This window comes from Phyllopteryx taeniolatus, chromosome 19, assembly GCF_024500385.1.
Source record: "Phyllopteryx taeniolatus isolate TA_2022b chromosome 19, UOR_Ptae_1.2, whole genome shotgun sequence".
Classification (NCBI taxonomy): domain Eukaryota; kingdom Metazoa; phylum Chordata; class Actinopteri; order Syngnathiformes; family Syngnathidae; genus Phyllopteryx; species Phyllopteryx taeniolatus.
Genome location: NC_084520.1, coordinates 12,459,826 through 12,474,849, shown reverse-complemented (window position 1 = coordinate 12,474,849; position 15,024 = coordinate 12,459,826). Strand labels below are relative to the sequence as shown.

Here is a 15,024-nt window from a genome sequence, read left to right as displayed (position 1 = left end):
TGCTTTGTGATGGTGTTGAGTAGTCTGTTTGGCGCACATGCAATCATATTGAGAATAAATACAGTGGCCAACCAAAATTTCCTTCAATTAAACCACCAAAAAAACTAAACAAAACAAAAACAAGCTTATTGTTTTTGGCAGTAAAGAGGATTGCTGTTAGTAAATATCTAGAGTCACTCATTAAAACCAAAGACAAGCGTCCCAAACCTTGGTGTGCTGATTGATTCTGATTTGACTTTCAGCAGTTTTATCAAATCTGCTGAAAGTCAAATTCAGCAGATTTGACTTTCAGCAGATTGTTAAAATGTTTCTTCTACTAGCTAAAGAACACATCCACAATGAAGACTTGGATGTTCCAAGCAGACCAGGCGATGCTAATGCCTGCTTTTATCTCCAGTAGACTTGGTTATTGTAATGGTCTTCTAACTGGACTCCCAAAATAGCAATCGTCAATCTTTGTCAACTGTGGGCCTGTGAAGCCCTTTGACACTCTTTTGTGATGAAGGACTATACAAACTTGACTTGGCTATTAGGCCCATTATATAATCACTTTCAATAATATATTTTCATGATTATAGAAATAGTACAAATATGACCATACACTGTATTTACTACATGAAAATGCAACATCTTAATCATAGTCACTGAATAACTATACTGATTTAATGTATTGCGAAAGCACTCAAGTATAAGGCCATACTGTAAATAGAGTTGTGGGTGGCATGGCACTAACATGGTCGAGGAAATACAAAAAAAGAAAAAAAATCCTTAGTTCTGTTTCCATGGCAACGCCAGTAAGTGGCGCAAAGTTACAAGCAGTCCCGCTACATCAATGTTTTATAATCGTTAGCAAGCACTGCATTTTCCTTGTTTTTTTAAATCATGAATACGTCTAAAATAATTACTCATTTATGATAGTATTATTCATGGAGAACATTTAACTGCTGCGGTGCCACATATATAGCTAAAAATCAGCATTAAACTGTACACTATACACACACACACACACACAGTCTTGTATACTTCCTCACACAAACACCGAAAGTACCATGAGGGGAGCATAAATACATTATATAATAATAATTTGGTTCTTGGTCATCATAAGGATGTTGTGTTTAATTTCCTTAATTGACCACTTGACTTAAATATCCCTGCATCAATATACATGTTGGAATTTTCCCTCTAATTGGACCATACATTTTCAATAGCCATCTTCCTGACGACACACACACACACACACACACACACATCTCCCCCTCACAGCGTGTCCAGTGGCTGTCTCCGAGTACCCCTCTGTGCGTCTAGATGGCATGCTGAGAATGTTTACTTTCGCCACAGTGTGTATTTACAGAGCCTAATAGTTTTTAGGCCGCGATGGCGCCTTGCTTCGTAACGTGTGTACAACCCCGAGAGTCCTAAATCACGCACACACAGACAACATACATCAGCCCCGCTGAACAACGAATCAAACTTGTGCTATTTGGAGGTGGTTGTAATGATGCCAGGCGATGAGTGTCAAAATGTGGCGTTGGAGCGTCTGTGATGGGAAATAATGGCCCTGACGGCTTCATAAATACGGCAAAGGCCAGAGGGCGAGAGTGTAAGTGCACTCAGGGCTGGCGATGAATGGATACACGACGTCTTAAAAGGTGACATGAGGAACGGTGAAATTACTCATTGTGACAGTCCCTGACGGTGGTGTTTACAGTACATGGGGCACCAACCAGCTAGGAAGGCTGCATAACAGGAAAACTGTGCTCAAAGAACACGTGTACCGGTAATTCAATGTTAGATCGAAAACATATTTAGTTATGTCGTAGTGGTTCCGGTGGGCGGATGGTTAGCACATCTGCTTCAGTTCTGAGGTTGGGAATTCAAATCCAGGTTTGTGCCTTTGCCTGGGTTTTCTGCGGGTACTGACTTCAGAATTTCCCCAAAGTCCCACATGAATGCCTCGTGCACTTTACCGATTTTGCATTGCAAGTTTCTCGAAACACGATCTGTTCTTGACAAACCATGCAGCAGAAGGTGATGAAAATACCGAACTGCTATAGCAGGCGTTCGCGCAAAGCTAGGTAAAGACGGTACTATGCGTTGCAGCAGTATGATGACCAAAATTCTTCTCAAACTGGTCCTGAACTGCAGTTGGGGAGAGAGAAACTGAATGAAATGCTTACAGAAAGGTCAAAGCATAAGCTGTCAAATGATGACGGCCTCACATCTGTATGAATGATACCTGAAACGAAATAGAAAATAGCAAGTCCATAGTGACCGTTGGGACTATTCAGTCACGAGAATGTGCATTTTCATCTCTTCAAACCTTTGGGGACTATTAGTGCGTGAAACCAAAGAAACACTTCCTTTTCAATGGTGTTATTTTCCCCACTGCCGATCGGTGACTGCCTTCCCAGGACTACAGTGTTCAGTTTTTATATACGCACACACACACAAAAACTAACAAATAGCTTCACAGTTCCATTCGATTTACGAAACGAATGTCAGGTTTCTCATTTAAACACAAGATGCAGTAAAACATCACGCGGCGGTGTAACTGTCCTTTAACTGGCTGATTTGTCAGCGCTTCGTTCAGCTAATTGAAACAGCAGAACAGGCATTGAGTGCTGAATGGCTCTCAGCACACAATGAGGCCAAAGGAACAAAACAGGTGAAAATAACATGAGCGCATGACTTGGGCTGCTGAACCTGATGTTCCGACGCCTGCCTGTCTGTCGTATTCAGCCGAGGTGCTCTATTCACACCAAGGGACCCGGGGGACGCCGCCTCGGGGTTATGGACGCGTTTGTGTGTAAGAGGGGAGGGAACGCGCACAGCGAACAGCAGAGAATGCTTGGTGATGGGTTACCAAAAACAGAGCACCCAAGGGGACAATGGGACCCAGGAAATTCCTGACATAACCCCAACACACCGGAGAGGAAGTGGAAAAGGGGATTTATTGGTGTCACCCCCCCCGCCCCCTGCTTCCACAGGAGAAGGGGGTACCTCTTTTGTCCCCTCCGGCATTGGAGATGGACTGAAACGAGGCGCCTTGCACTCTTCGCAACACCTAATCACTCTTTGAAAGAAGAACCGCCAATTAGGGAATGGCCATATATGGCTTTTCAAGGTTTGGGCCATGCTGAAGTGTTGTTTGTGAGGCCTGAATGGAAAGATCGGGGTTTCGTTGACCCCATGGGAACGTCAATTCATTTTGGAAGAAAGTAAAGTTGAAGAACAAGACAATTGTCTAGAGAATTTTCAATAGTTTTAACCAAGAATGACGTTAGTTTGATCCATGTAAGCACGCGACAAAGCATAAATGTCCCATACATCCTAAACGAATTAGATTTTCCTATAGACACTCATTAAGCTCATTCCGTCTTTTTTTTTTTTTTTTTAAACCAAATGGAAGGAGTGGTTTAGTGTTGCATTCTAATTACTGACCTACACTGCCTGAGCCCATCTACACCTTGTGCAAACTATATTGAAGGTAAATACGCGGAAATGACCATTGGCAAGAAAGCGAGTGACAAAGAAAACCTTTTCACTATTAAGATACTTGAGACCTCACAGAAAACATAAGTACCAAATGTTAAAGCCTGCACTCGAGGCTGTTGATTTCAAAAATACTATTTTAATTACTTAAGCTCTATTTAAAAGAAAAACTCTTATTGGCAATTATTAGCCTTGGATTGAGGAATGTTTTTCTTTTTTTTTTTTTATTATTTTAATGGTTAACACACAACAGGAATGTGCTTCAGATGTACAAATCATAATCATCATCATCAAGTGTTTAGTGTGAAATAAAGTCTCATAAATGAATCACCCATTTATTATTCCAGATTCGTCCATAGTTGCAGGAATTTTGAATGGGTTCTATATAGTGAATGAAGCCAAAAGGGCAAACTAAACCAACACTGCCATCCAGTGGCAAATAGGCTTCTGTAGTCAACACATAATTCATGTGTTTATCAAGCTGTTCTACTTGGAATGTCAATGACGAGACGTGGGAGTTTTGTTCGGTTAGAATACTCATTGTTGCTCGTACTATACAGACAACATGGAAGAAGTGGGAATGATTGATTAATTCCAGGAACATTTTAAGAAGTTTGTATCAGAACAGAACTTTGCGAGTGTGTTACATATGTGAATCACTAATGTGATCTGATTCCATTTAGACATATTGAAAGTACAAAAAAAAGGGCCATTGCCCTAAACAGTAAAGGTATGTTTTTGGCTTCAATCTGTTTAATGTCACTCCCAGTGGCATTAAAAAACAAAGACTTACATGTTGCATATTTAAAACAACCACTTATAATTGCCTTAAAGTCTACTAGCGTCATGCTAACTCATAATGGGAAACGCCGTAGAAAGGCTTACGACTAGCATCTATATAGCGTGGTCATAATGCTAGCAACGGATATTTGAACACAGTGGAGCAACGCGTATAGCCAGACAATATAACCATACTCACAGGCATATATTCTTTATCCTCTGCGATGGACGATTAATAGTACTGCAGTATACTGAGTCACTTAATTGTGGAACTCTTCTTATTTTATAGCTGTATTATACTGCCCCCGGTGGCACAGTGTTTGAAGTTACGAGCGTGGTCAAGGAACAAATTAAGCTCATATTTTAAGGTACCACTGTAAAAAAAAAAAAAAAAAGTTACAGATTACATACTGCCCTTTTCTCCTCTCAATTGATTACTATTACCATTGACCTCTATTTCAATACTGAAAGCGGCAGTACCTGTACAATGATGCCAATATTGAACATAATGGTGCCCATAGTAAAGCTAGACAATTCCAACATTAAAGACGACGATATTAATGACGCGATATAAAATAATTAAAATTCACAGAAAATTACAACTGTGAAGACGTTGACATGAATAATAAAGACAACATTCTGAATAAAACCTCAATGATGCCAATAGAGACAATTTTAAAGAGACCAATATTGTATTGTTATAATACCAGAATTTATGATAATGCCAGTAATACCAGGATTGAAGAAAGTCAGCAAAAGCCAAAGAGCCTGGACCATACATGGTGAAAACTGTCAAATGTGAGATTAGTAGTTGTATCGCATGGTCGAGATGCCAACTTTCAATGTGACATCACACTCAAACATGTAATTATGTAAACGTCATGAAGTGTTTCGTTCAAAGCAATTTGATGGCAAGAAGCGATGATGTCACAGAGCAATAAAGCCGCCAGTGTTATTCCCACATACTGCTGGACTTCCCCTTCCCCGCCCCCACCCCCGCCCACCTGCAATGAACGGTGCTTGAAGTTGATATCTTTATGGCATAGCTTCACTTTAATTTCACAGCGTGCAACCCATTCCCTTCAGTCCACATCAGCATGACAAGGACTAAAATGCTGCCGAAGTTGCAAAAGAAGCCTCTATGTTACCGTCAACTACTAACAGCTTATTAAAGTGTCATTTTTCACGCCGCTTCCCCAAAGTTAAGGTAAGCTGATCCAACCACACGTTAAGCTTATGTCGCAAACACTCCTAATGACATATTGAAAAGTGATGTCATTGCCCGGGATGACATATGGTTTTGGGAGGCAGGGCCAAAATCTTTTACATTTCAAGAACATTGAATTTCTTTAGAAGCCAATCACAAGTTGAATATTTTGTTTATCGTGTGTGCTCGTTTTCTAAACCTTGCAATAAAAAGTCAACACCTTCCAGCTATCAAAAAATACACATGGTAAAAAAAAAACTGCAATAACACATAGGGGGGAAAAATATTTTGATTGTAAGAAACAATATAAATGTGAAAAAAGGTGTCATTTTAAATATAATTAATTTAAAAGAATTTTATAACCACTTTACCAGTCATCGCTAAATAAATTGTCCTCAGAAACATATCACCATAGTAAATTCCCATGTCTTATTTACTGACATTATCTTTATTGTAGACAAAATGGAAGGACAAGGGGACGGACGGCACAACGGTCCAAATTGTAAGTACTTGACATTTGGTTTCATCATTGGTCTCTGTTTGGGTAAAACTGACTTCTGTATGATTCTATGCTGATGATAATATCATCTACGCATGTCAACTGTGTTGCAGGCTACCGTATTCCACTGCCAATAGGAAACGGCGCACGGAATATGGAAACCCTTGGGCTAAGGGTTTTCATTTTAAATCAGGAGATCATCTTTTCCATACACGCCATGATAAGGCCACCCGATAATGACGTCATCGACAACGACGGCAACAACGAAGACAACGACGAGGACGACTATATTGAAGACAACGAGGACGATAACGATGACGAGGAACAGATCGATGACGACAATAACATCGAAGACAATGATCAGGAAGAAAACATCGAGGATAATGAGAATATTGAAGACGACGAAGAGGACGTTACCGAAGACAGCGACGGCGATGCCGACGTTGAAGACAACGACGCCGAAATGGAAGAGCATCACGAATACCACGCAGACAACAACAATATGAACGACATGCACATGAATGACGAGAATGCCGTGCTCCTCTTCAGAATCCGCGTAAGGCCGCTGCAACACGGCGACGTATTTGACGACATTTTCCTTGAATTGCGTTTGGTGAACAACGACGACTTTGACGAGATCGACAACAACGAAGACCAAAACGGCGAAGTCAACGAGGAGAACATCGAGGACGACCAGAATATTGATGAAGACGACGGTTTTGAAAATGTCGTCAATGCCGTCAATAATACAGACGATGAAGACAACAATTGTAATAACAATGAAGATCCTGAAGAGAATGACTGTAATAACGATGAAGGTTTTGAAGACTTTGACAATGAAATCGAAAATATTGAAGGTCGTAGTGTCATTGGCAATGTTGTCAATGAAAAGAGTAAACATTTCCACCCTGGAGTCTACCAAGACTTGGACGATCCTTTGCCAGGACCGTCAAGGGAGAGGTCTATAGAGGATGAAGATGATGAGACGAGCAGGGGCAAACAATTCCAGTGGTGGGATGATTGCAATTCGGACAGTTTTTCTGATAACATTCATGAAGACGATGACTACCACCGCTGTTGTACAGCCAAGCAAAGGTCAAGCGACGACGTAGATTCACAAGACGACAGATGGGGGAAAAAAACGCGGAAAAAAAACTTCATATCAAAATCGGAAGACGAGGACTTTGCCTTTTGTTCGAGTGATCATGATGCAGACGAGGACCTCCCGCCTGAATCCTCGAGGAAGAGGCCGCGAGGAGAAGGAGGACATCCGTCCGAAACAGGAAGACGGGAGAAGCGTTTTCGACACAGCAACACCTCCGGTAGCGACTTGGATGAAGTCCAACCAGATGTTCGGCCTGGATCGTCCTCAAACAGGTTGAGAGACAATCAAGATGAAGAAACTAAGGACAGCGAGAAATAATTCACGAGGTAGGGATGATAATTCATTAACTGATGATGGAGAATTCCGCCGATTGTTCGGAATAGTTGATTGGATCGTGTCTCGACGCAATTGAGGCGAAATGAAGTGCACTGCCTGACGGCAACCAGCAGAGGCGCTGTTGATTCAGTCTCGACTCGTTTGCTGGCTTAAGAGGAGCAGCATGACGTCCGCTGAGCTATATTCACACGATGGCACAACTCCAGGCAGCATTATTGTGCTGCTCTACAACAATGACACTGAAACAGGAGTTCAGAACATTCAGAGATTTAATTAAAACTAGAATCAAAACGAATAGGTAGTTGAATATGCATGTCTTGTACATGTTTATTCTTGATTACCCCTGCCAAGGGAATTAATGAATTATTGTGCACTGGTGGAGGATTACGATGTATATCTAAATCCAGATTTTGCTTTTTTTTTTTTTTTTCTACATTTTCCTAATGTAAGGAAAGTGCCACAGAATGTTTTCATCATTTCTGCAGATAAGACAACATAGTACTGATAGTTTTACTTGTAAAATGGTCATTGTGAAATTAATCCCAATATAACATTTGTACACATTATATCCAGTCAAAGCGAAAACTATTTTCCTCTTTTATGATCAGACTTGTAAACTAGTTTAAGAACAGTTAAGCAAACTGAAATAGCGACATCATACACATACGCACACGGTCATGTGTTGATGACATAAATTGCTTTGTTCAAAGCACCTGGAAAGGAGGTAACAAAAGATGTGGCGATGACACAGAGCATTAAAGCCAACATTGTTTTCCTGCATGCACTGAGCACCAGTTTTTGGTCCCAAAAAAATGTTAATGTTTGAAGTGTGTTTTTTTTACAAGTAAACAATCCCGAAAGTTCACCCCTAAATTGTTTAGTCACCTGAATGTTTTTGCTGTATACAAACTACAATTTTTCAGAGAAGGTCCCTGAAGTAAAGGTATGTCTACACAAAGCATCATTTAGAATAGCAGATTAATTGGGGAACGCATGAGTTCAGAATGATAGTTAATGGGATTCTTCTTTGGTGTCTTAACAAATTACAATCAAATATTGATCATTTTTGGTATTTTGTCAGTAACTTGTTGTGGATGTAGGATTAGATTTCTTTAGATAGGGCATGTGTTGAAATATTCAGAAAGTCCAAATTTGAGACTTTTAAAACTTGATATTTGATTTTACACCTTTTTCGTTACATTTTAGTAGGACTTTAAAAAAAATAATAATAATAATATAACATTGAAAATTATAGAGACTTACACTTTTGGACAATAATATTTTGAGATTATCATTGTCTTTGGTATCTTTGCTTATCTAGGAGACATTATGTGCTACTCTTGCCTAACAGTAAGGCACGTGGCCTTATTTCCAACGGTGGTATTTAATTACAATTAATAATTCTAACAGTAAATAAACACCTGTATTTTGGATTTGAATTAACTGTTATTTCATATGCACAGTTGAGACCCATGTCAACAATGAGGAAGACGTTTTATTATTGATTTTGGATTCCTTTTAGACAAAATGGAAGGACAAGGCGATGGATGGCACAATGGCCCGAGTAGTAAGTTCATGATTTCAAGCATGTTTCCCAGCAGCTATTTAGGGTCAAACTCGTTCTTTTCGATATTAACAGTTGCATCATCTATGTCTCAATGAATTTCAGGTTACCATATTCCGCTGCTTATAGGAAACAGACCACCCAACGACGACCCTAACATGGAGTACATTGTCGTACTTGATTTTATCGTGAATCAAGAGATTATCTTTGTGAACGAGGCGGAACCGTGGCCAAACGATGACATTGACATGAATGTCGATGAGAATGAAGAAAACATTGACATTATCATTGACAGTGACAATCAGTTGGAAGCAGCTGTTGGGGCTGAGGTTGAGATAGGTGTCATTCGAAGCGCGGAGGAAGAAGACCCTCTGCTCGGCTTGTCGAGGAATATCTGTAAAGATGATTATGAGGAGGAGGAGGAAGAGGAGGAAGACAGCAGCAGTTTCCGGTGGTGGGATGAGTTCGATGGCAACAGTTCTGACGGCAGTGCTGAGCAAGACGTCACTGATGTCGAAGCCCCACTAATGCTACAAACGCAGGCCAACGTGTATGTCATGAGCCTAAGCGGGCATCTGGCGCACAGCTCGGGCATCATTGTCTTGGCCGAGGGGGAGAGACCGTCAAAGGAGGGGGACGGTTTCTGGGACCAAGACATGGTGGACGACCCCCTGACCACACCGTCCGCAGAAAAATTCAAAGAAAACCACGAAGAACGAAATAGCAGCATCATGAACTGATTGAAAGGATGAGATTAAATTCATTGCAAACTGATGGATGCTTATGATGACTTTGAGCACAGTCATATAGTTCAACTATGTCCAGTGCTGTTTTTTCACCATCCAAATAAAATGCCCGTCATCGGCTGTGATCAATTTTTTTGCCTCTAACCGAGCGGAAAAAGAAACTAAAGCTGGAATATTGTTGGGTGGGATATTCAAAATCTGTCATATTGTTCTAGATATTGAAAGACCCTGTAAAGTTTGCATCAGCGGTTATCCTGCACAATTGTGAAGTGCAGTTAGCTATTTAGCCATGCCTACAACCCGATAAAATGCATCTTCCCTTCGGATAGTCCGCTACCGTGGACGCTTTAGAGTGCCTCGTTGTCAGCCATGAGTGCGCGCGTTTCACAGTGAGAAAGGCGGAGGTAGGAGGGGACAAGGGGAAAAAAGAAATCCGGCTTGGCAGACTGGGGGTTCTGCGCAGGTGTGGCCAATTTAGAGGGCCTCGTTTCGCTACCGCCTGGTGGGATATATTCCAACTGCCAGAAGCTTTAAGCGGAAATATGTTTGCGGTTCAAATTTTTTAAAAATGATTCTCACATTGTGTTAAAAGCCAAGGAATACAAATGGGTTTTTGAGCGGGTTTTAAAAATGGATAGAAGGGAGACGGGGGGGGGGGGGGAACCCACAGTACACCACCAATCAAAAGTGGCACGAAAAGTATACATACTTATAAACTTAAATAATAATGAGTACACAGGTTAATTGTACCTTCTTCTGCTAACTGACATCCATCATTCTAGAAAGGGTTACAAAGTCAGATATAAAGCTTTAGGACTCCAGCGAACCATAGTGAGAGCCATTATCCGCAAATGGACAAAGCATGGAACAGCGGTGAACCTTCTCAGGAGTGGCCGGCCTACAAAAATTACCCCAAGAGCACAGCGGTGACTCTTCCAAGAGGTCTTAAAGGAACCCAGGACAACATCTAAGAACTGCAGGTTTCCTGTGCCTCTATCAAGGTCAGTGTTCATGACTTTGAAATAAAGAAGAGACTGGGCACACACGGCATCCATGGCAGCATTCCAAGATGAAAACCACTGCTGACCAAAAAAGAATATACAGGTTTGTCTTATTTTTCCAAAAACAGAACAAAAAAAATCTGAATGACTCCCAAGACTTGGCAGTGCATAATATATATATATATATCCATCCATCCATCCATCCATCCATCCATCCATCCCCGTGCTTGCGTGGGTTTTCTCCGGGCACTCCGGTTTCCTCCCACATCCCAAAAACATGCATTAATTGGTGACTCTAAATTGCCCGTAGGTGTGACTGTGAGTGCGAATGGTTGTCTGTTTGTATGTGCCCTGCGATTGGCTGGCAACCAGTACAGGGTGTACCCCGCCTCTCGCCCGTAGATAGCTGGGATAGGCTCCGGCACGCTCGCGACCCTAGTGAGGAGAAGCGGCTCAGAAAATGGATGGATGGATATATGTATATATATATATAAATATATATATATATATATATATATATATATATATACATACACACACTGGGTGATTGAAAAGTAACTATTTTAAAATATTTATTCATATGTTGTAATAGTTTTCTCATTTTTTTTGTGTATGTTCCATGATTAAAGGAGCAAGTCAATTCTACCAAACCAACGACTCTGGAAGAATTTGAAGGACGAATACGAGAAGTTATGTCTTCCATCCCACAAGAGTTTCGTGTGAAATCAGTTAATGCGGTTCCCAGGCGGCTTGAAAAACCGGTGGCTCATGCTGGCGCCCATATCGAATTTTCAATAAAACTCAATGCTTCACACTTTCTTCTCATGTTCATTTCTTGTAAGAATTATAGTACAGAAATAAATTACAAGTACCTAAAAATAGGGAGTGACTTTTCAAACACCCGGTATAGATAGATAGATAGATAGATAGATAGATGAGACAAAAGTTGAACTTGTTTGAAGGTGTGTGTGTGTGTGTCTTGTTACATAGGGAATAACGGTATTTTAGAAAAAAAAATATGCCAACAGTCAAACATGGTAGTGGTAGTGTGATGGTCTGGGGCTGCTTCTACTTCAGCACCTGGACGACTTGCTATGATTGATGGAACCGTTAATTCTGCTCTCTACCATAAAATCCAAAAGGAGAATGTTCGACCATCATTTGGTGATCTCAAGCTGAAAGGTTCTTGGGTTCTGCAGCAGGACAACGATCCAGAACACAGCAATCAATTTCTGAATGGCTTGAGAAAAACTAAAACAAAAAAAGCTTTTGCAGTGGGCTAGTCAAAGTCCGGACTTTCATCTGATTGAAATGCTGTGGTCTGACCTTAAAAAGGACTGTTCTTGCTCAATGCCCCCCGTTGCTTAATTCAAACAATTCTGCAAGGAAGAGTGGGCCATATCTCTCCACAGATATGAGAAAGACTCATTGCCAGCTATAGAAAATCCTTGATTTCAGTTGTTGATGCTGAGGGTGCCGCAACCCGTCATTAGGTTGAGGGGGCAATTACTTTTCACAGTCAGGTAGGTTTGAATATTTTTTTTTCTCCTAAATATATCCAAAATAAATCACCATTTGAAAATTTTTTTTTTATATTGGGTTATCTCATATATATATATATATATATATATATATATGATGTTTGAAGATCTTACACATCAAAGTGGGCAAACTATCCGCCAAAAACATACAAATTTAAGGAGGGAGCAGATACTTCTTCAAAGCACTGCAAATGAACAATAATACATTATTTGTTGTAAATACTTTTTGAACCATTAAAGTCACATTGGATAATTTCACACCAAATGATCTCTCACAGCTTCCTCGGTCGGATATCTCGGCATGGCCGCTGCAACGAAAGCGACATCACATCAAATATTACGTATCATCACAATGATGTAATCACGTGCAATGTCATCAAGTGCTTTGGTCAAAGCACGTCCTATTAAATTTGTAGATACATGTTGCCATGACACAAAGCCACAACTGTTGTTTCTCCATGCACTGCTGGAGGAGCATTTTTTCCCCCCATCATCTTTTGTTTGAAATGCATGTCTTTGCATGGACACGACAATGAAACGCTCTCCACCTGTGATAGCAGAGTTTACTTTGATGTCACAACACGTTTAATTCAGGTCAGCATGATCAGGACTCAAATATTGCAGAAATTAAGCTGCTATTTTACACACCAATTCCCTGATAAAAGGTAAGCCTCCACTCAATTAATCATTTCAAACAATGATACCCAGCTGCTGTAATGTGCCGTGAGAGATCAACTCTTACTTGTAACAAGCGGGGGGAAACGGCCAGAAAGTTCAGTTGAAGCTTAGTTAAAAATGTTGACAAGTTGAAAGATGACAACAAACATACTGAATTAACCACCGACCTGACCTACATTACAAATCAGCGCTCATCTTGCTATGATAAAAGGACTGAGGTTATAATTGCAAAAGTGCCAAATTTCAAAGTATGTGAAATTGTAATACAACTAATTTATGGATGTCTTTTAGGCAAAATGGATGGACAAGGGGACGGATGGCACAATGGTCCAAATAGTAAGTTGTTTGACTTTTGATTTCAAACTGATTTTTGTATGAACTGCAATAGTAATAATACATATATGACAATGTTGTCGCAGGTGTCCGTTTGCCATTACCAAGAGGTCTCCGCCCACCAAACGATGAACCAAACATGGAGTTCATTGCCGTCCTCGATTTTATTGTTAATCAAGAGATCATCTTTGTGAATGAGCCCGAGCAATGGGATCTGGATGACAATAATCAGAATAATAATCCAATTCATATCAATAATGTGAATATGGAAGACAATAATGTCCTTAATGGACAGAATGTTGACAATGCAATTGTCAATCAACCACATTATGCTGTTGTTGAGCTTCAAATGGAAGCCAATCAGCGTATGGAAGCAGTAGAGCCTTTGTCTGAGCAATCACAGGACCATTCTAGAAACGATCACGAATATGATGAAGTTAGAATCAGTGAGCGTATAAGGAGGTCGTCCACTGTAGATGATACCTCTGATAGCAACACAGAACCTCGGCCGGGACCATCCTGGCAGGGGTCTGAAGATGAGGACGAGGATGAAGACGGAACGAGGCGCGACAGGCATTCCCCGTGGTGGCACGGCCTTCATCAGAGAGGTTCTGACAGTAGCACAGACTTTGATATTTATGAAGTAAATCCTCTACTTGGTGGATCAAACCAAAGCTTGGATTCGAAAGAGGAGAATGGAGAAATGGAATCAAAATCCTCGGGAGAGTTTTCCGCAATAGCTAAATGTACGGACGACCTTGCTCAAAGCATCATGAACAGTGATCCTGCTGAAGAAGTATCTGATTCTGAGGAGAGGTTAAAAGACTTTCTCGAACAAGAGACAGAGCACGAACCACCGCTCGTGCCGTTCAGGAAGAGTTTGAGAGGTAAAGCCAAACACCAGATTGAAAGAGGAAGCAGCAAGCGTTTCCAGTGGTGCCACGGATGTGACAATAACAGCTCTGAGAAAATCACAGACCAAGACAATCCTGAAGAAAACTCTCTGGCTCGTGGTTCTCACAAAAGTTCAAGAGATGACTTGGATTCAGATGAAACAACATTAGGACTCTGCAATGACTTTCCTGAAATCCTCGTACATGACTGCGAGCTTTCTCAAAGCATCAGAACTAGTTATATGTCTGAGAAAGAAGGAGTGTCTTCTGATGAAGACCCACAGCCTGGACCGTCCAGCCGCATGTCAAGAGACGAGACCGGACACCACTTTGAGATGATGAGCACCAAGCGTCTGCAGTGGTTGCACAAATTTTGCGCTAACAGTTCGGATACGGACGTGGAAGACACTGAGGGGGTCGCTGTGTCTGGAGCATCAAGGAAGAGGTGTGGAGAAGACGACGAAGAAGAAACTGAAACAAGAATCAGCAAACGTTTCCGGGTGGGGTACCATCGTAATCCTGATGATGTCAGTGATGGAAGTGAAGCTGAAGAAGACTGGAATGGATTGAAAGAAAAACTGGATTCCCATGATCCTAAAGGGAAGAAAATGTTAAGGTGGCAAGCCGACTTTTCTGAAAGACGCAAATGTAATTCTATTCCTTCTCACTGCGCCGTAAATGGTTCCCAGGAATTTGCTGCTAGTTGCAGTGACCAAGAGGCAGAGGATGACCCTCGGCCAGCACCAACCAAGGAGAGCTTGTTCCAACTTGAAAGTGTGAAAGATTTCCAGGTGAAGCACGGATGTCACCACAGCAGCTCTGATAGTGCCGACTCAGACGCTGCTGAAG

The 15,024-nt window shown here is 41.1% G+C and overlaps 1 protein-coding gene across 2 annotated transcripts; it reads left to right on the top strand.

Annotated features, from left to right (window-relative positions):
* Window positions 1-5,304: 5,304 nt before the first annotated feature.
* On the top strand, window positions 5,305-10,010 carry LOC133469303 (protein PFC0760c-like). 2 transcript variants are annotated; one of them, XM_061756197.1, is made up of 4 exons: window positions 5,305-5,981; window positions 6,092-7,409; window positions 8,942-8,986; window positions 9,089-10,010. In XM_061756197.1, the coding sequence occupies exons 1-2, from the start codon at window positions 5,942-5,944 to the stop codon at window positions 7,399-7,401; spliced, it is 1,350 nt and encodes a 449-aa protein (XP_061612181.1). In that variant the 5' UTR covers window positions 5,305-5,941; the 3' UTR covers window positions 7,402-7,409; window positions 8,942-8,986; window positions 9,089-10,010. The 2 variants fall into 2 exon arrangements, with proteins under 2 accessions (XP_061612181.1, XP_061612180.1); XM_061756196.1 differs by having other exon boundaries at window positions 6,092-8,986.
* Window positions 10,011-15,024: the final 5,014 nt, after the last annotated feature.

Excerpts from the sequence above, each read along its gene's own strand:
- LOC133469303 (XM_061756197.1), top strand. The coding sequence starts at position 5,942 with ATGGAAGGACAAGGGGACGGACGGCACAACGGTCCAAATT. Across the intron at positions 5,982-6,091 it reads ACGGCACAACGGTCCAAATT|GCTACCGTATTCCACTGCCA; the intron begins GTAAGTACTTGA and ends ACTGTGTTGCAG.